This window comes from Sminthopsis crassicaudata, chromosome 2, assembly GCF_048593235.1.
Source record: "Sminthopsis crassicaudata isolate SCR6 chromosome 2, ASM4859323v1, whole genome shotgun sequence".
Taxonomy (NCBI): domain Eukaryota; kingdom Metazoa; phylum Chordata; class Mammalia; order Dasyuromorphia; family Dasyuridae; genus Sminthopsis; species Sminthopsis crassicaudata.
In genome coordinates, this window is record NC_133618.1 from 29,726,463 (window position 1) to 29,747,443 (window position 20,981).

Sequence of the window (20,981 nt, forward strand, 5' to 3'; positions counted from 1 at the left end):
CTTGGCTAGTCTCCTTGGCTAGTCTCCTTCCCCTCCTTGTTCCTCCCACAATTCTCTGTATACACCAAACAATTGGGCCAGCACAGGATAGTGGGAACGGCCATTTTCCAAGCATATTCCTATAGAGTATTGGCCAATCAGTAATTAGCTCAGTTAGTAATCCAGCTAAGCTCGATTGTTTTACCCCAGTGAATTGACTCAAGAGTTTTAGGCCTTTACAAGAGGGGAGGAGGGAAAGCCTGTCAGGCCTGGAGTTTTCCCCTTCTAATTCAACTCTCGGAATCTTGTAGTAATCCCATTTCTTAAAGGTAGATACTTCCTTAAAACAGCCAGGCTAAAAGGTCTTTATTCAGGGGTATTTGTAGGGTTTTCTCTGGTGAAATACATTGCACCATGTCTTTTTTTTTTCCTTAAGTAGGCTCAGGTTGAAAGGGATGGTTTCTATTCATTCTCTACCCCCTTCCTTCCTTTCCACCTTTGTCCTTTTCTCTCTTTTGCTCTTGTTTTCTTCCTCTTCCTTCCTTCCTCTCCACCTCCCTTCTCCCATTCAACCTCATATCCCACCTTTCAGTTGAGAACAGCTTCTTTAGTGGGAACAAAGGCAAGATTTGTGACTGACCCAGGGGATGATGTCAGGAGGGATTGGTGCCCATCTCTCCCCTTCTCTCCAGCCCCACCTGGCATGCCTGGTCTAACTAGCAATGGCTACCATCACTGCCAGCTCTGGGTGCTGAGGCTTCTGTAGTCTTCCTGGGCAGCTGGCTCGGCTTTCTCTTCAGCTCCAGGAAATATCCTGGGTAATGGGCTAGCCAAGCAAGCGCCGGCAAGCAGCAGTTGGGTAGAGAGCCCTCTTTTGCCAGGCTTGGAGTCGTGGGCTTCCCTTGCCAGGGCAGGAGAACTTTACTGTCTGATTCAGAGAGCTGGCGACTCTTCTTGCAGAAAGGTGACTTACCAGCTGCTCCCTTTCCCTTTCCGGCACCCACCCATAGGCCTTTGTGGACAGCTGGCAGAGAAAGCTGACCTTCTGCTTGGGACTCAGAAAAGCTTGAGCGCCGAGCAGGGGTCATGGGGGAGGATCTAGACAGTGGGGCTATCTGCACAGCAGCTGTAAGCATCTCTGGGAAATCCAGAGAAATGGGATCTGGCTTGCCCTACTCTTATGTCGAGAGACATGCCGATTGCTTTTCAGAGGGGGCTGAGTTAAAAAATTAATAGGGACCCCCTTTCCAACTTTAAAACTGGAAGGACTGGAGGCTTTTTAGGTGGACTTTCTCTCCCCAGTAGGCCAAACTAGCTCTTCTTAGGTACTGAGGGCAGTGCTTCAGATATAGGAGGCTCTTGGTAACTCACTGGTAAACTTGAACTCTTGGAAAAGTAGGAAAAAGGTAAGAAAGAAGTTTGAGAATCTTCGCTAGCTGGGCAAGTCTGCTTGCTTGAGTTTCCCCCTCTATAAAAATGGGGATGACACCAATAGCACCGACTTCCCAGCGTCGTCAGGACCAAAGGAGAATAATTATAAAATATAATTATTTGTGTTGTAAAATACAATAAACAATTGTAAAATCTTTATTAGCATAGGGCCTGGTATGCAGTAGGCACTGTATAAATGTTAACTCTCATTATTATGCTTACTTATCATCATCATTTCTCTGCAGCAAGATTGAATTCTGATACTGCTTCAGTAACCTTTTACCAGGCCCTTTGTTTAGTCTGGGGTCCAGAACGGCCTTGAGAGAGGCTGGAGGCCTCCTGGGCCAGGGAGACTTCCAGATAAGGTGGTTGAGTGGAATGTTACTGGGCAGGGGGAGGGGAGGGAGCTGCAGCCAGACCCAGCCTCGGTCACCTGCAAGGTCCCTGTCAGGAAGGAGGTGGGACCCAATGGAGAAAAGAGGAATGAAGACTCTGGAGGTCCCGTCATAAGAGGAAGCCAGCATTGCATCTTTAGAACCAAGGGCAAGGCCAGCAAGGTGCAAGAGGAGAAACCCCTCTGAGAGACTGAGGCATTGAAAAGTAAAATGGGCTTCTCACAGCTCCTCATCTCTGGAGGTCCCCACAAAGACTGGATGACCAATTATAAAGTTGGACACTAAGTTGTTTCTAAGAGGTGGGTCCCTTATTCTGTAATTCTGGAATTCCTTAGCTTTTTTTCTCTGCACAGTTTTCTGTGGGTGCTGTTTGAATGGAAAGACAGTCTGGCCTAATGGAAAGAGCAGTGAATTCTGGGAACCAGAGTGACCCACGTTCATATCACAGCTCTCGGCATGTAATGATCTGTGTGAGTCTGGACCCCCTGTGAGCACAGTCTGATCGTCTAAGGGGGAGAAGGTAGGGTTTCATTGACAGGTGGGACTCCCAGGTGACAGGACAACTCCTTGACAACTTAGAACCTCTCGGAAAGTTAGCGAAGGGGCCTGCGTAGTGTCTCCCACTCCAGAATCAGAAGCTAAAGTCTTCTTTCTCCTCTCAAAAATGAGGAGAATGATGTTTCTTCCTCCTAGGATAATTTGTGACGACATGTTTTGTCAGCCTCTGGCAGTCTTTGCCCGGCTGACCTGGGTGTAACCCCCTTATGCAAAGCCTTACTGCCTCTTGGTGTGGTGGAAATGAAGCCTATAATTATTATTCTTCCTTAGGATACATTAGGGGATACATAAGTGTCTCCTCTGTGACAGGCCCCAAGGGACAAAAATAACAGGAAGGATGATTGTGTCTGGATGGAAGTTCTTGGGGAACCATTTTCCATTGGATGATTGTTTCTGGATGGAAATTCTTGGGGAGCCATTTTCCATTGGATGATTGTGTCTGGATGGAAGTTCTTGGGGAACCATTTTCCATTGGATGATTGTGTCTGGATGGAAGTTTTTGGGAGCCATTTTCCATTGGATGATTGTGTCTGGGTGGAAATTCTTGGGGAACCATTTTCCATTGGATGATTGTGTCTGGATGGAAGTTCTTGGGGAGCCATTTTCCATTGGATGATTGTGTCTGGATGGAAGTTCTTGGGGAGCCATTTTCCATTGGGTGACATAGAAGGTCCTGGGAAGCTCCTTGACCATCACTGCCACATCTTCAGTGTGAATCATCACACCTGGATGTGGGGACTCTCAACTTTGATCCAATATAGAGAAGACACTTAATCTGTATTTACTTCTCTTGTCCTTGCCCTGTACACCCACTGAAAGGAAGCGGCTTAGGGGGAGATGCTCTCAGCATTCTGGCTTCTGCAGATCTCTTGGTGTTGTGTGGTTGTCGGTGGGACACGTGGGCAATCCAGCTCTTGCCACCATGATAGTAATGATGTCCACTGGCATATGTGTATGATACTTGAAGGTTTGCCAGGCATTTTATAACTTTGATTTTCACAACAGCTTCTGAGCTGTTCTGAGACAAGCAGAGGTTTAATCTCTAAATTCCAGTTCTAGTGAGTGTTTAAAGCAGAATTTGAACTCAGGTCTTGCATTCTGTACAATATGGCGCACCATGACTCTCATGAACATCCCCTTGCCTGTCCTCCAGAGTTTTTCAGATCTTTTAATGTCACCTGCATCTAAGGGAATAGAACAGCCTGCAATTAAATTCAGCTCAATTCCGCAGACAAAGAGCCATTTCCTGGTTGAGTGGCTAGGGCTTAAAGAATTGGAGCTGGGTCCTGCCCCCCCAGAAGAGCTAGTTTTATTCTTATTTTTTTTTTTTTTTTTTTTCTTTTTTTTTTTTTTTTTTTAATTTTTAATTTTATTTTATAATTATAACATTTTTTGATAGTACATATGCATGGGTAATTTTTTACAACATTATCCCTTGCACTTACTTCTATTCAGATTTTTTCCCTTCCTCCCCCAACCCCCTCCCCCAGATGGCAAGCAGTCTTATATATGTTAAATATATTACAGTATAATTTAGATACAATATATGTGTGTAGAACCGAATTTTTTGTTGCACAGAAAGAATTGGATTCAGAAGGTAAAAATAACAGTTTACATTCATTTCCCAGTGTTCCTTTTCTGGATGTAGCTGGTTCTGTCCATCATTAATCAATTGGAATTGGATTAGCTCTTCTCTATGTTGAAGAAATCCACTTCCATCAGCATACATCCTCGTACAGTATCATTGTTGAAGTGTATAATGATCTTCTGGTTCTGCTCGTTTCACTCAGCATCAGTTGATGTAAGTCTCTCCAGGCCTCTCTGTATTTCTCCTGTTGGTCATTTCTTATAGAACAATAATATTCCATAACATTCATATACCATAGTTTACCCAACCATTCTCCAATTGATGGACATCCATTCATCTTCCAGCTTCTAGCCACTATGAAAAGGGCTGCCACAAACATTTTGGCACATACAGGTCCCTTTCCCTTCTTTAGTAGTTCCTTGGGGTATAAGCCCAGTAGTAGTATGGCTGGGTCAAAGGGTATGCACATTTTGATAACTTTTTGGGCATAATTCCAGATTGCTCTCCAGAATGGTTGGATTCTTTCACAACTCCACCAACAATGCATCAGTGTCCCAGTTTTCCCACAGCCCCTCCAACATTCATCGTTATTTGTTCCTGTCATCTTAGCCAATCTGACAGGTGTGTAATGATACCTCAGAGTTGTCTTAATTTGCATTTCTCTGATCAATAGTGATTTGGAACACTCTTTCATATGAGTGGAAATAGTTTTAATTTCATCATCTGAAAATTGTCTGTTCATATCCTTTGACCATTTATCAATTGGAGAATGGCTTGATTTCTTATAAATTAAAGTCAATTCTCTGTATATTTTGGAGATGAGGCCTTTATCAGAACCTTTAACTGTAAAAATTTTTTCCCAATTTGTTACTTCCCTTCTAATCTTGTTTGCATTAGTTTTGTTTGTGCAGAAACTTTTTAATTTGGTGTAATCAAAATGTTCTATTTTGTGATCAATAATGGTCTCTAGTTCTCCCTTGGACACAAACTCCTTCCTCCTCCACAAGTCTGAGAGGTAAACCATCCCCTGTTCCTCCAATTTATTTATGATTTCGTTCTTTATGCCTAAATCTTGAACCCATTTTGATCGTATCTTAGTATGTGGTGTTAAATGTGGGTCCATGCCTAGTTTCTGCCATACTAATTTCCAGTTTTCCCAGCAGTTTTTGTCAAATAATGAATTCTTATCCCAAAATTTGGGATCTTTGGGTTTGTCAAAGATTAGATTGCTATTTTTATTCACTATCTTGTCCTGTGAACCTAACCTATGCCACTGATCAACTAGTCTATTTCTTAGCCAATACCAAATGGTTTTGGTGACTGTTGCTTTATAATATAGCTTTAAATCAGGTACACTTAGACCACCTTCCTCTGACTTTTTTTTCATTAGTTCCCTTGCAATTCTCGACCTTTTATTCTTCCATATGAATTTTGTTGTTATTTTTTCTAGGTCATTAAAATAGTTTCTTGGGAGTCTGATTGGTATAGCACTAAATAAATAGATTAGTTTGGGGAGTATTGTCATCTTTATTATATTCGCTCGGCCTATCCAAGAACATTGAATGTCTTTCCAATTATTTAAATCTGACTTTATTTTTGTGGCAAGTGTTTTATAATTTTGCTCATATAATTCCTGACTCTCCTTTGGTAGATATATTCCCAAATATTTGATACTATCGACTGTTATTTTGAATGGAATTTCTCTTTGTATCTCTTGCTGTTGGATTGTGTTGTTAATGTATAAAAATGCTGAGGATTTATGTGGATTTATTTTGTATCCTGCGACTTTGCTAAAATTCTGAATTATTTCTAATAGCTTTTTAGCAGAGTCTTTGGGGTTCTCTAAGTATACCATCATGTCATCTGCGAAAAGTGACAATTTGATTTCTTCATTTCCTACTCTAATTCCTTGGATCTCTTTCTCGGCTCTTATTGCCAAGGCTAGAGTTTCTAGTACTATATTGAATAGTAATGGTGATAGTGGGCAACCTTGTTTCACTCCTGATCTTACAGGGAAAGGTTCTAGTTTATCACCATTACATATGATGTTTACTGAAGGTTTTAAATATATGCTCCTTATTATTTTAAGGAATAGTCCATTTATTCCTATACTCTCAAGCGTTTTTAGTAGGAATGGATGTTGGATTTTATCAAATGCCTTTTCTGCATCTATTGAGATGATCATATGGTTTTTATTAATTTGATTATTAACATGGTCAATTATACTAATAGTTTTCCTAATATTAAACCAGCCCTGCATTCCTGGTATAAATCCCACTTGGTCATAGTGTATTAAGAGCTAGTTTTATTGAGGTAGAAAGTATTCCTAGGGTCTTGTCTCTAAGCCAGAAGGGGATCTTGATCAATTGAGACAAGGTCATTTGCAGCTGCTCTTTAATCACTCACTCTTAGTCACTTGACATTTAATGAGACCTACTCTGCGTCTGGCACTTTGTAAGGGAAGGGGGGGAGGGGTCCCAGTGTGGCCAAGGCTGCTCCTTCATATCTGGGCTTCCCCGGAGCTCGAGGATGACCATTATCTAGGGAGCCTCTGTGACCCCTTCTTTGTACTTCCTTCTCGCCAGCTTTTAAATGAAAGGAGTGGGACTGATGCTTTTTTTACTCTTTTTTGCCATCTTTTAAATGAGGGAGTTGGGATTGGCCCCTTCTCCGCACTTCTCTTTCACAGTCATTTAAATGAGAAGGATGAGATTGACCCTTTCTTTGCATTTCCCTTTGGCCATCTTTTAAATGAGGGGAGTGGGATTGACCTCTTTCCCTTTGGCCATCCTTTAAATGAGGGGAGTAGGATTGACCTCTTTCCCTTTGGCCATCCTTTAAATGAGGGGAGTGGGATTGACCTCTTTCCCATTGGCCATCCTTTAAATGAGGGGAGTGGGATTGACCTCTTTCCCTTTGGCCATCCTTTAAATGAGGGGAGTGGGATTGACCTCTTTCCCATTGGCCATCCTTTAAATGAGGGGAGTGGGATTGACCTCTTTCCCATTGGCCATCCTTTAAATGAGGGGAGTGGGATTGACCTCTTTCCCTTTGGCCATCCTTTAAATGAGGGGAGTGGGATTGACCTCTTTCCCTTTGGCCATCCTTTAAATGAGGGGAGTGGGATTGACCTCTTTCCCTTTGGCCATCTTTTAAATGAGGGGAGTGGGATTGACCTCTTTCCCATTGGCCATCCTTTAAATGAGGGGAGTGGGATTGACCTCTTTCCCTTTGGCCATCTTTTAAATGAGGGGAGTGGGATTGACCTCTTTCCCATTGGCCATCCTTTAAATGAGGGGAGTGGGATTGACCTCTTTCCCTTTGGCCATCTTTTAAATGAGGGGAGTGGGATTGACCTCTTTCCCATTGGCCATCCTTTAAATGAGGGGAGTGGGATTGACCTCTTTCCCTTTGGCCATCTTTTAAATGAGGGGAGTGGGATTGACCTCTTTCCCATTGGCCATCCTTTAAATGAGGGGAGTGGGATTGACCTCTTTCCCTTTGGCCATCCTTTAAATGAGGGGAGTGGGATTGACCTCTTTCCCTTTGGCCATCCTTTAAACGAGGGGGGCGGGACTGACCTCTTTCTCCGAGTGAGTTTCCCTCTCGCGCCCTTTTCCACGAGGGGGGATCTGACCCGATGACTCTCCCCAGGTGTGTGCCCGGTCCCTCACGCCCACTCTGTTCTCTCCCTCTCCACGCAGACCAGAATGCAGAGCCTGCACCCGGATCCCAAGGCCCGCTACACCAGCGTATTTGGCGCCCTCAAGAAAATCATCCGGACTGAAGGCTTCTGGAGACCCTTGCGGGGTCTCAACGTGATGGTGATGGGGGCGGGGCCGGCCCACGCCATGTATTTTGGCTGCTACGAAAACATGAAAAGAACTTTCAATGAGGTCCTGAACCGCCGAGGAAACAGCCACCTGGCCAATGGTATTTTGAACGCGTTTGTCTGGAGCCTCGCGGCTCCGTTCTGTTCTCCAGCAGCCCCTCCCCCCTCTGCTTCCTTGGGGCTTTCCCCGGGTGACCCAGCGAGCTAACCCGCCCCGTCTGCGGCCCGATTGCTTGACAGTAACGACCAGTAGCCCTGCCCATCTCTCTCTCTCTCTCTGGAGGAGTAGATTTCTAGATAGACATAGAAAGAGTCCGTTTTTCCGAACTGTGGGGAACTTTTTGTGCCTTTTTGGTTTTTTGATCTTTGCTTTAACACTCAGACTCTTTTGATAGACCTTTATTGAGCAGACCTTAAGTAGGAAGAGACCGTGACCGCGGGCGAGAGAACGCGCTCTCTGAACAGCCTCTCAGACTATGTTTAAAAAAAAGACCTTTGGCCCCGCGGCGGCACCGGCGAGAGAAAGCTGACGCTTTCCCAGATCTGGCGAGAAGTGTCCAGGACTGACCCGAGGCGTATTCTCCGAGCGGAGCACCACGAGGGGCCCGCCCGCCCCTGCGGCTTGTCTGAGACCGCGGCGTTCTGGGAGCAAGGGATGGAGTAGTTTACTTTTGGAGGAGAAGGGGGGTGGAGACAGGGTTTTGTGAGTTCCTATACGGCTCTTCTGTAACGTTCCGCGGGGGCTGGAAACGGGAGGGTGAGTTAGGAGAGGCGGGGCTTGGGCTCCGGTGTTTGCTTCGGGGGTGGCGTGGGGGGGGGGCGGAGTGGACCCGCTTTCCCGGAGCCACACCTGGGTTTCCGAGCTTAGCTGAGAGGGAGAGCTTTTTTTTTCCGCGCGCGCCCCCCCTCCCATTTCCTCCCCTCCCCCCAAAAGCAAACCAGGCTATCTCTCGTCACTCATGTGTTGTTTCCCGAAGTGCCTGCTGGGACCTTTTCTTAGTCATGGCCACCTACGAGTCGTCGCGATTTAGGTTTTTGATGACTTTGGCCCTCTCCCGTCCCCCTCCCCCAGGAGTGTAGAGACGACTTGGTGGGCTTCCCCGTCTCGAGGCAGGACTGGAGAACGGACTTCACCTGCTCAGGCCCGGCCCAGCCCCGCCCCCAGGCAGGATTTCTCCCGAGAGGGGTAATCCGCGGATTTCAATCTCCTTCCTGCGCGGTCCCAGCCTAGCAGCCCCATTGCATTTGAATTCTGGGAGAGCCTCATTAGGCCTTCAAGGTCATATCTTGGTCCAGGCTTGTCACTGTACAACTGGGGAAACTGAGGCTCAGAGAAATGAAGGCCCTTCCTCCAATGAGGATCTGTAGCCAGATCCCCTGATTCCTAGCTCAGTCAGCGCTTCAGCTGCCTACTGTAAAGTTCAGTTCCCGGGGGCTGGACCCGGAAGGGTGAGTTAGGAGAGGCGGACCTCTGGCTCTGGTTTTTACGAGGTGATGGCTTTGTGGGATGGTGTAGACCCACTTTCCTGGGAGCCACACCTGGTTTTCTGATCTTAGCCACAGACCTCGGTATCCATAGTATCACTAGCATTTCTTGAAGTATCTTCTGGATCCATTTCTCAGTTATGGCCACCCAAGAATTGTCCTTCAAGATCCCCCTTCTCTTTCATTTTCCTCTCTGCCCGTGCCTTCCCATCACCCCCCTCTCCAATGGGCTCCATGGGGCCGGGATTAAGGAATGGAATTATTGAATGGGCTAGATTGAATTATTAGCATTTGGGGGAGAGGGAGGAGAGGGCAGTGAGGAAAATCCACGGAGGGTGAGGGGGGCGGTTCTGAGAGCTCTCTGGCCTTAGGTCCTCCCCACAGATCCCTTGACAGTGGTCCTCAAACTTTTTAAATAGGGGGCCAGTTCACCGTCCCTCAGACTGTTGGACTATATTGGCTGGATTATAGTAAAAACAAAAACTTATACTCTGTCTCCACCCCTCAGCCCAATTGCCATAATATAACCGTCCTCAGTGCAGGCTGTAGTTTGAGAACCCCTGCTTGAGAGGACCAGAATTGGCTGAGCCCCCCTTCCCCCACCCTCACAGATCCTTCCTCCCCTCTCATTTCTGCCCACGCTTAGAAACCTTGGGGGATAAAAAAAACCAGTCACCTGATGGTAAGTGGTTTTGCCTTTTTTTTTTTTTTTCCCTTCATCTTAAGAAGCCAGGCCTGGAGAGGCTTAGCTTGAGGTCCCCAGGGACTGAGCCCCAGCCGTTTACTTTGGGAGGCTAACTTTCTGGAGTTTTTTTTGCAGGAATAGCGGGGAGTATGGCCACCCTACTCCATGATGCTGTAATGAATCCCGCTGAAGGTAACGTGTCCCCGCCCTGGGGAAGGGGGAAACTGGAGCAAGGCCCTACAGCTTGGAGGGAGGAATAGTTAAGGGAGACCAAGAACAAACCCCAGAGTTTATTTTCTCACAGGGCTCCTTAAGTAAAAATAAGGTGGTTAATTACTGAGGCAGGTAGGTGATGTGAGAAGGCCAGAGTTCAAATAGGGCATCAGACACTCACTAGCTGTGTGATCCTGGCCAAGTCACCTTGCTCTGCCTCAGTTTCCTCAGCCGTAACAGGGATACACCACCACCTATCTCACAGAGTTGTTGTGAAGATCAAAGGATCAAAATATGGATCAAGCACTTAGTTTGTGCCTGACAAGTAATAGGGGCTAAATAAATGCTTATTCTCTTCCCTTTTCTCATTTAAATGTGATCCCATCTGTGTTCTCAGGGCTATGATTCTGAGAAAGACCAGAGGCTTCTTTCTGGAGGAGGTAAAGTTCTTCCAAGGTCAGTGGTCAGACCTCAGTATCCCGAATTGGCTACCAGTTGTGAAAAGGAAAGGACCAGAGTTCCAAACTAGACTTCTTGGCTGTATAATCTGGGCAAGTCACTCAAGTTCTAGGCAACTTTCACACAGGTTCTTAATTTAGGGCCTAGGAACTGGTTTTTAAAAATGTTTTGCTAGCCATATAGGAGAAACAAGGTTAGGAATCCCTAGTCTGAGATGATATAAAGAATCTAGAAAGACCCATGATCCAGTCTCTATTTGGTGATGGTACCAGCTGTAATGAGTTATAGAATCATAGGAATCCTGGAAAGGATCTTAGAGGTCACCACATTGGGGCCTCTTCCCATTATATGGATAAGAAAACTGAGATTAGAGGTCACCAAATCCAGCCTCTTCCCATTATATGAACAGGAAAACTGAGATTAGAGGTCACCAAATCCAGCCTCTTCATATTATATGGGTAAGAAAACTGAGACCCAGACTGGTTCATTCACTTGATCAGAATCATACAAAGAGGTTGTGTATGTAGGGGCTGTGTTGGGAATTAAATACAGATCTTCTGATGACAAATTCAGAGCATTACTGACCGGTCATATAATCCAACCCCTTTATAGATTGGGAAACTGAGGCCTAAGTCACCCTGATAGCAAATGGTCTCACTGGGAAATACAGACTTAGGAATCCAACCCCGCTTTGTGCTTTGCTGACCCTGGAAGAGCATTAGGGGAAAAAAGAAGCTCTTGGACTTGTGTTGTCCAGTGGACCTTGGGTTCAGAGGGGATGCCTCCTAAAGCTATTAGAGACTAAAGGTCTCATGTTTCTCTGTTACGGGACAGTAAGAGAACTTCCCTTGTTAGCCTTGGTGTTCAGCAGTGTTTCAGGGGAATGAAAGGGTTGATTTTTAGTTGGATTTCCTCCCACTGTCTAGGTTGAGACACCCTGGCAGAGCTGATTGTTTTTATTTGTAAAGTAAAAGCTAGAATGATGAGTAAGGACTTGGGGGGGTTGAATATGGGGAAGAAAGAGCCAGCTGCTTCCGATTTCGTAAACATCAGCTGTCTGAATCAGGGAGATGGTCTTGGAGAGCTTACAGAATTTCCTGAGTGCTCCTCAGACCGTAACTTCACCCAGGCAGCCTTGGGGCCAGGAAAGACTGATTCCAGAAACATCAGCTATGGATGGTCTTTTTTCAAAACAAAACAAAACAAAAAAAGACTCAGTCCTGTAAAGATTCCTTATAATCTGTTTGCATAAAGTTTCAGAAAGGAAAACTCAAAGATATCAAAACTTATTATACCTAATAGAGAATCAGACTCACGGTTTAAGAGGAGAAACTGAGTTCCATGGAGATACAGCATTTGCCTAAAGTCATGTGGCTATGGAATGAGTGGCCAAGCTAGAATTTGTACCCGGACCCTCTAAATATGAATCCCACTGCCTTGCTATCTCATCCACCCCAGAATCCTCGCTGCTTCTTAAGGAAACTCATAAGCTGTTGTCTAATTTTACTTTGAGATATTCCCCCCACCCCCGTTCCCCTCTAGATTTGTACCCGGGCTGCTAAATGAACTCAGATTGTGGATTTGGTTTTGAAAAAAAACTTGAGACTTGTGGTCTTTTCTGTCTCACTTAGTGAGAATTAAATCCCTGCTTCTTGGAGTTTAAGCATGGTCTCCTTTTTGCATATTTAATAACCAGCTTGAAGGAGCCTGGAATTAATTAATTAGTCTTTGTTTCCAAGAGGGGGACTAACAATTGAAGAGCTGCCTTGTTGGGAGAGGGGTAACTCTTGTTCTGCTTGGGCCATAGGATCATGGTGTGGGAACCAAGTGGTCCAGAACTAAGAATAGTGGATGAAAGTTTTCCCTTTTATCATTTGAGTGATTCAATTCAGCCTTGATTTAAAAGTATTAAGAAAGGCACTCTATTGGGTCCTGGGGAGGCAAAGATCAAAGGAGAAATAATTGTTGCCCCCAAGGAGCTGGTCTAATGGAGCTAATCCAGAATAGGAAAGGCCTGGTTTGATCCAGATGGTGAATTCCATAGCCCTGGAGTTCCTTAAGCACAAAATAGCCCACTTTTTTTTTAGAGAGTCTACAATTCCATTCTTCAGACTCTTAAGAGCCTCTCTGGGTCTGTGCGAGGCTTTGAAGGCAAAAATGGAACAGTTCTAGCTCACATTGTAGAGAGGTATTCTTAAGTATGGGTAGCCTTCCTGCACTTCAGTTTCCCTATTTGTAAAATGAGAGGATATTAGGCCTGATGATCCAGAAGGTCCCTTCTGATTCTAGAGCTGTGATCCTAGATGACCTCTGAGATCTTGTGTATGATCGTTCATTAATTCCCCAAGCCAGCTCCTTCTTAAAGAATGTATTTTAGGGTCAGTTAGAGGGTGCAGTACATAGAGCACCAGCTCTGAAGTCAGGAGGACCCGAGTTCAAATCTGGCCTCAGACACTTAACACTTCCTAGCTGTGTGACCCCCAACTGTCTCAGGAGAAAAAAAAATGTATTTAGTTGACCTAAGAGTATTCACATAGTCCATTTAAATGTACTCTCTATGTTAGGAGACAGTCATCCTGTAGTTCATCAATAAGCATTTATTAAGCACCTACCACGAGTCGGGCACTGTCCTAATTGATACAATCACAAACAATAAAATACTTATTTCCAAGGATTGGAAGTTTGGGGTGAGCCTGGGAAATTTGGGTGGTTATAATGATGAGACTTCTCTGCAGCATCCAGAGTCGGGGTCCTTATGTGCCCCTCTGGGAGGCCTTCTCTGAGATTGGGATGATCAGGCTATGCTACAGGAGATTTTTTTTAAAAACTAAGTTAATGAAAACAGCTTGGGGAGGAGGGGTGGATGGGTAAGACAGGGCTCCTTAACCTGGGGACTTCACTGGGGGAAAAGTGACTTTTATTTTTACTGATCTTTGGTTTCCTTTGTAATCTCCTGGATTTTATTGTAAAACATGATTCTGAGAAGGGGTCCGGGACTTGAGAAAGGCTAAGAAGTCGCGGGCCGGGGGCAAATCCGGAGGCGCTGGCTGCTGAGAGCCGCTGTCCGTGTCCCTTGCTTGGGTCTAACTTGCCTGTTTTTCTTTATAACTTGCCTCCTCCCGGCTGGCCGCCGTCTCCACCTGGATGCTGGACCATGGGCACCCTCTACTGCCAGTGGTGAAGCAGCGCATGCAGATGTACAACTCCCCTCACCATTCGGCTCTTCGATGTATCCGGGCCGTGTGGAGGAAAGAGGGCTTGCGCGCCTTCTACCGGAGCTATACCACCCAGCTCACCATGAACATCCCCTTCCAATCCATTCACTTTATTACCTATGAATTCCTTCAGGAACAGATGAACCCCCTCCGCGGCTACAACCCCCAGTCTCACATCCTTGCAGGGGGGCTGGCCGGGGCCATCGCCGCAGCCGCCACAACCCCCCTGGATGTCTGTAAGACTCTCCTCAACACTCAGGAAAACATGGCGCTCTCCCTGGCCAACGTCAGCGGACATCTGTCAGGCATGGCCAACGCCTTCCGGACGGTGTACCAGCTCAGTGGCGTTTCTGGGTACTTTAAAGGTATCCAAGCACGGATAATTTACCAGATGCCTTCCACAGCCATCTCCTGGTCAGTCTATGAGTTTTTCAAGTACTTCCTTACAAAGCACCGGACAGAGAAAACAACTTTGTACTAAAGGAACCAAACGTGGGGGAGCAATTCCAGCATCTTATTTAACAAAGAAAGGATCCCCCCTTCCCAGCCGCAGCCTCTTTCCCCCGCGCCCTGGGACCAAGATGTACGAGCTTCGTGATTCTTGCGGGGTCACTGACGAGCCCCTCCCTGTGGCTGGCCTTGAGGGGGGGGGGGGGCTTGGCGCGTCGACCCAGCGCCAGGGCACAAATCCAAAATGGCGGCTGGTGATTAGGGAAAGATTTGAGTGGAAGAAAGATGAATGCCTTCCCCCTCCCTCCTCTTGCCTTTTGCCTCCCCTGCCAGAGGAACGAACGTGACTTTTCCTCTTCCCTAGAAATCCACAGAATAGGATTGGGGATATTGGGGGGAGTCTGGATAGGTGGGAGTTTGCACTTCAGAGACTTAAGATGTCAAAGACAAATTAAATATATGTATATACAAGTTCCATTACGCAATATAAAAATAGATGGATAATGTTTATCCTTTATTTTTCTATTTAGAGTTGTATTTGTGTGTGTACGTGTGTGTGTGGGTGGGAGAGTGTACAAATAGTATTACAGATGAGATTTTAAAGCTTTTTTAAAAATAAAATAAAGGGCTCAGTTTCTCCCGTCATGAGATATAATTAAGCACCGAAGCATCTTTACCCAACCTCCAGGGGTGGCCTGAAAGCCTAGAGGTTAGTCACCCTCTCTGCCCCCCATGGAAGTTTCACTTGAATGTATGTAATGTTGAGTTTATACTTTGGAACTTTTTCTTTTCTTTATGGGAGGAAAAAAAAAAAAACAACCAAAAAAACCTACCTTTTTAAAAAAAAATCTAACCAAGAGGAAAAAAGTGACTACTTTGTCGTTTCTTTTCTTTACACACTTGGGGCATTAAATTAGAGACCATTTGAGCTGTCTCCCTGCTTTTACAGATGAGGAAATTGAGACTTGGTTGGGGGTGGGATTGCTCAGGTCTTCTCTGCAGACTGGGACTGTCTTTAGGGTTGGATGAATCTCTTTTTCCAAGGCCCTGGAGAGCGAGCACTCCATTCTCCTGGTCTCTGATGGAGACTCCCATGTCCTTCAAGGCCCTCCCTGTAAGGAAGGCCGAGGCCGGGGCGGCCCCCGCCAATATCTCCAGATGGAAGGTTTGTGCTGGTGTGGGGGGTTTGGCCTCCATGTTGTGTGTGTGTGTGTTCTGAAGTTCTGACCAGGGCCCTACAAGACCCTTTTCCTTGGTCCTGAGGATCCTCCTCTTCCCCACCGGCTGAGGTGGATTGTTTCTAGCACAGGGGTGTGTGGTTGGCGCATGTAGGCAGAGCAGCTTATTCTGTCCTGGACCCTTCATTTTCAGATCATTTTTTCCTGTGGTAATTCTTAGGGTCTTGATCCTTCAGCCTCCTGTGGAGGAGGGGTGAGAACTACCTTGCTAAAGCTCATCTTTGCTCTTCCATGCCTGGGAGGAGGTGCCAAAAAAGTGTGTCTCTGTGTCCTCTGTGTGTGTGTGTGTGAGATGGGGGGGATCTGCTTCATTGATAGAGGAAGAATTTGAGTTTCAGAGAGGGACAAGATCTTTGAGATGGTTTTCCAATTTTAGCACTTAGATTACAAATGACTTGGAGGCCCTTATAAGTTTTATAGTGTGTCTTGAATGACAATCTCCTCAAAAAAAAAAAAAAAAATGCAAACCTGTTTTTTTCCCAACCTGTTGCTAGCTGCCAGACCCAAAAAGACTAATTTGCCCCGCTCTTCCCCTTGCCCAAGTGCCTGTTTGTAAGTCTCAGCCAGTGGGCATTTCTCCTGGCAGAGACGCTGAGAAGGCCCCAGAGATGGCCACCAGTCACTTGTCCTTGGCCAGGGTGCCTCTGATTGCGTTCTGACCTGGGATTGGGGCCGATTTCTAGGGCTCTTTTGAGAGAGAGCGCCAGGCTTGGGGACACAGGGAGGGATGATTAGTCTTCAGGCAAGGCAGTCTTGGCTTGGCGATGCCTCTGAAGCCACCCAGTTAGGTATGAATGGAATACATTCATTCATGGAGATGGGAGAGGTCCCTCAGACAGATCTAGTGACCTCGTCAGGATCCAGATAACTTGCACCAGCCTCAGCAGAGCTCACGCGGGCTGGGGCCACGTTATACCAGGCGTGTTTCGCCCATGCCATGTTGGGCATCGGGGGCGTGGGGGAAGTGGGCAGCGGAAGGGTAGAATCTGTACAATCTAGAGCCAGGATTAATTTATTTTCTAAAATAGTTTCTCCTCCTCCTTTCCCCTAGTCTTCCCCCACCTTCCAGCCGTTTCCTGTTCCTCCTGAAACTTTCGCCTCAAGTGGTATTTACAAACTGGAATGCCCGCTCGTCCAAGCGAGGCTCTTTCTTTAGGGAAGGGACTTGTTTTTCAGGTCCCCGGTCTGAGCTCACCTTACTTTGCCTTTGATTAAGCAGCTAAAGTGCCTACTGGGTGCCGGGATTCCAAGCCAGAAATGAAATCATGTCTTCCCTTGGGCTTGAAGTCCATCACTTAGCCATGAAGAGCACAGTGGGCCCTGGGCTTGTGTCTGGCAAAATCTGTTTGTCCTGTGCCTTGACTAAATGGATGATTTCTGATTTGAAGGAGGCAAGTCCAGGGTTCTACCTTCCTAAAATCAAGTGCGATGGACAGGATAAACTTTCAAGATTGGCTTACCCCAATCCCAACTTAACTGCTGGCTAACTTGCTGCTTTTCTACTCTTTCTGTCATTGGAATGGACAAGATAAACCTTCAAAACTTGATTCTTCTTCCTCACTGTCCCAACTCCAACTTAACTGCCGGCTAACTTGCCCGCTTCCCCGATCTCTGTCACTTTATCATACGATGCTAGAAACCACATGGGCCCAGCTTTCCCTCTGGGAGGCTGCCCGTCCTGCCCGGGACCACTGTGTTTGACTGGGGATGAGGGGAGAGCATGACTTGTATTCTGTTTAGCCCGTGAAATCCAAATGTGTTTACTGCTTCGGAAGTGCAAAAACACAAAGTGTATTTTTTTTTTTTAAGGGAGCAAGAGTATTGTTTAAAAATGAAAACATTGTAATGGCTGCCTGTAGTTTGTATCAAATGCTGTCCGACCCTCTTTTCTGATGTTAAATCTGCTGTTTAAAGAAGGAATGGGGCGGATTGGGGGGCGGGGGAAGGAGTGTGCATTGGTGTGTGGGATGTTTGTTTCTCAAAATGCTGCTACAGTTGTATCACTGGAGCTGGAGGAAAAAATAAAGTATTGATACATCTGTGTCGAGTGTCGAGTGATGGGACTGGCATGGGGGGCGGGGCTGAGGGAGGAGCAGAAGGGCTGCCCAGAGTGGGTGAGTTAGGCTGGGATTTTATAAGGGAGGAGATTGAGGCTGGAGGGAGGATATAGTACTCTAGCTGTGGAGGGATATGTGTACGGTACCCTAGCACTGGAAGGATATGTACAGTATCCCAGCTGTGGAGGGATATGTACGGTCCCCTAGCTACGAAGTGGGGAGAGACCAGTGAGATCATCCAACTCATCCCTCTCATTTTACAAAGAAGGAATCAGCTCAGAAGAATGATCACGGTGCAGAGATTTATAGCTGAGAGAGATCTCAACTCTTACAGAGAAGGAAACTGGGTCTACGTTTGGTGTTGGGCAACACATGTAGCAAGGTGTTGGAACCCAGGGATAGATGGCGTGCCCTTCCCCATACTTGTCTCCCATAATGAGACATTTAGAGATTATCTAATCCTAACACTTTATGGGAAAATAAATGAGCTGGATGATGGCTCTGCCTCAGTTTCCTCATGTAGGAGAGCAGGAATGATGGCATTTATCTGGTTTGTGAGTATCAGAAGGGACGTGGAAAGTGCTTTGGAAACTGCGGTACCTTGTCCGTGCTAACCCCTGGTCTTGTCCTTGAGGCTGGATGGGACCTTGGAGGTCACCTGACCGATTGGGAAATGGACCTGGAGGAGAGAAGGCTCCCAGAATCAGAGCTAGGTGGGACTCAGAGGTCCAGCCTCTTAATACGGAGGAAAAAACACACTAGCTGCGTATAGGGCATTGGAGGAGGGGCAAAGGCAGGATCTGGACCCCAAATCATCCCAAGTTAGGGCTCAAATGCTGCTGCTTTTGACATGGAGATACCTTAACTCTATACAGACACAAAAGTCCAGTCTCATGTATTCAACTGGAATGGCCTCAGATAACTGAATCTAATCTTCTCACCTGAGAAAGCCAGGCCCTGGGAGAGCCACTGAGTCAGGGCTTTTAAGCTGGAAGGGACTTCGGTCCTGTCATTGATCAGGGATGAACAGCGCTAGGCCCTCGACCGCCAAGGCTGCCAGCCTGCCCATGTCTGGCTCTTCAAGAGCTGCAGAAGGTAGATTGATCAAAGGAAGAGAGTCGGAATGTGGAAGAGTCAGTCGGGCACTGGAATGGCTGCCCCAAGGGAAGAAGGAAATAAGCATTTATTAAGCACCTACCAATTATGTACAGGCACTCTGTGAAGAGCTTTGTGAGTTATCTCATCTGAGCCTCACAACCATCCAGTGAAATAGATACTATTGTCCCCATTTTGCAGATGAGCAACTGAGGCAAAGAAGGTTGAGTTACTTACCTAGGACCACTCAGCTAATAAGTGTTAGATAACATTTGAACTCTGGTCTCACTGGCTCCTGGTCCAACCTTCTATCAGCTGTTCATTTAGCTGCCTGGACTAAGTTTCTCACCTCATGGTGAACACCTTCGAGAATATCCAACTTCCTTTTAAAATCAGACTATGGCAAAGCCTTCAAAGGGGCCTTTTGTTAGCCAGAATGCAGTGTCAGCTGCCTTTGCAAGTGCTCATGGACATAAAAGGCAGGCCAGCCCCATTCCATGAGCCCAGGAGAAAAGGCAAAGCTCTCCTCCCTTACAGGAACCCAAATCTTCCTAATTTGAGGAGTGGAGGGATCTTCCCTTCCATGTGGCTTGCTCAAGTTTACACAGCTCATAGCAGGCAGATCCAGAGGTCACAAGGCTTTTGAGAGGCAGCATGTTTGGGCACTAGATGTAATGGAGTTAAAACAACCTGTTTAATAATAAAATAATATTTAATACATATTAATAACAGCTAGCATACTGTGTGCTAGGCACTGTGTTGTGCTTTTATAAGTATTGTCTCATTTCATCCTCAATGACCCTTAACATCCTATTCTCATTTTACAAATGAGGAAACTGAGGCAAACATTAAATTTCCCCTAGATCAAGTGTCTGAGGTGACATTTGAACTAAGGCCCACTGCATCCCCCTAGTTACTTATCTCAATGTTGCTTCTGACACTTTCTAGCTGGGTGACCCTAGAGAAGATGCCACCTGTCTGAGTTTTCATCTTATCTGTAAAGAGCGATTAGTAGTACTTGGAATATCTGTCTCATCCGATAGTCAGGAGTCTCACCAGTGACCTCTGGTCTCTAGAATCCATTGTTATTCTACCTCAGGCCAATGTTTTTCTAATTCTAACCACTTAAGTTTATTAAGATAAAGTGGGGCCGAAGCTCATTTGAGAGGAGGGGGAAAGTCTTTCAGTCCTTCTGATTGGAGAAGGAGGAGACCATTTTGACCAAGAACCAGCAACCCTAAGCTCAGGTCTAAGATTCCACCTGAAATTGATGGCAGGAGTGGGAAGAAGTGCTGGTCCAAATGCTAAGTGCCTACTGTGTGCTGGCTGATGTGAGGGATTCCCTTGCTCCTCCCTCCAAGATTTTCAAATCTAATTGGGGAATTAAATAAATTTAGAAGTAATTATAGCCAAAAATCACTGATGAGAATGGTACAATATTCAGGGAAAGGAGAGAATTTTTTGAAATGTTCAGAATTGGAAGAGGATTTTGAACTTGTCTATTTCAACTTTATTTAACAGATGAAGAAACTCTGGTCTCAGACAGTTAACACTTCTTAGCTGTGTGACCCTGGGCAAGTCACTTAACCCCAGCCTCAAAAACAAAAAAAACAAACGAAAAAAAACAGATGAAGAAACTGAGGTGCAGAAAAAAGCATTGGCCGGAGCCAGGTTTGAACCCAGGCTACAAATCTGATATTCACTACTGGGTTTTTCTGACTAGATCAGAAGATTTTCAGGGTCTCAGAGTTGATGGGTACCTCAAAGTCTTCGGCTGTAAGTCAGGACCACGATGTCAGAGCCTCCCCCCCCCCATTGGATGGATGAGAAAATTAAGGGCCAGTTTTCTGTCTGAGGTCACACAGGTAGTAACAGCCAGCATTAGAATCCAGGTACAAGAATTCCAAATCCTTTATTCCACAATACCATGCTGCCTTCTGTGCCAGAATAAAAACTCTATTAAATCAGTATTAAGTGCCTATTGTAAACCAAGAAATGTACTGGCACAATCAATAAACATTAAGCACCTACTGTGTGCCAGGCACTGTGTTAAGCACTAGAGATACAAAGGTGAAAGACGGTCTCTGATCTTGAGTTCATAATCTCATGGGGGGTACAACATGCAAATAACCATGTAGTCGGATAAATTGGAATTAATAGAGGAAAGCCATAGGTTCCTCTCCTCAGAGATTGCATTCTCAGAAGAACCAAAATGTAGGCAGATAAATACATACAAAATAAAAGCAATATAAGGTATATCTCTGGTAGGAAGGGAGGAGAAAAGACATTCCTAATAATGGA

At 45.8% G+C, this 20,981-nt stretch overlaps 1 protein-coding gene and 1 long non-coding RNA gene across 9 annotated transcripts in view; one reads left to right on the forward strand and one right to left on the reverse strand.

The window, feature by feature from the left end:
* Positions 1–17,569, forward strand: part of SLC25A37 (solute carrier family 25 member 37) — a 50,338-nt gene extending 32,769 nt beyond the window's left edge. For 2 of the 8 annotated variants that reach the window (XM_074285595.1, XM_074285597.1), the window contains exons 2-4: positions 7,656–7,884; positions 10,089–10,145; positions 13,801–17,569. In XM_074285595.1, the coding sequence (XP_074141696.1) occupies positions 7,656–7,884; positions 10,089–10,145; positions 13,801–14,321 (807 nt within the window). In that variant the 3' untranslated portion in view covers positions 14,322–17,569. Of the gene's footprint in view, positions 1–1,534; positions 2,105–7,404; positions 7,545–7,655; positions 7,885–7,991; positions 8,541–8,566; positions 9,951–10,088; positions 10,146–13,800 lie in introns of those variants that run through there. The other 6 variants (XM_074285596.1, XM_074285594.1, XM_074285599.1 and 3 more) reach the window with 6 other exon arrangements.
* LOC141554060 (uncharacterized) lies at positions 1,551–7,844 on the reverse strand. The gene is made up of 2 exons (XR_012485771.1): positions 7,533–7,844; positions 1,551–3,547 (listed from the first exon to the last, which is right to left on the reverse strand). It is a non-coding gene; the product is annotated as an uncharacterized LOC141554060 (long non-coding RNA).
* Positions 17,570–20,981: the final 3,412 nt, after the last annotated feature.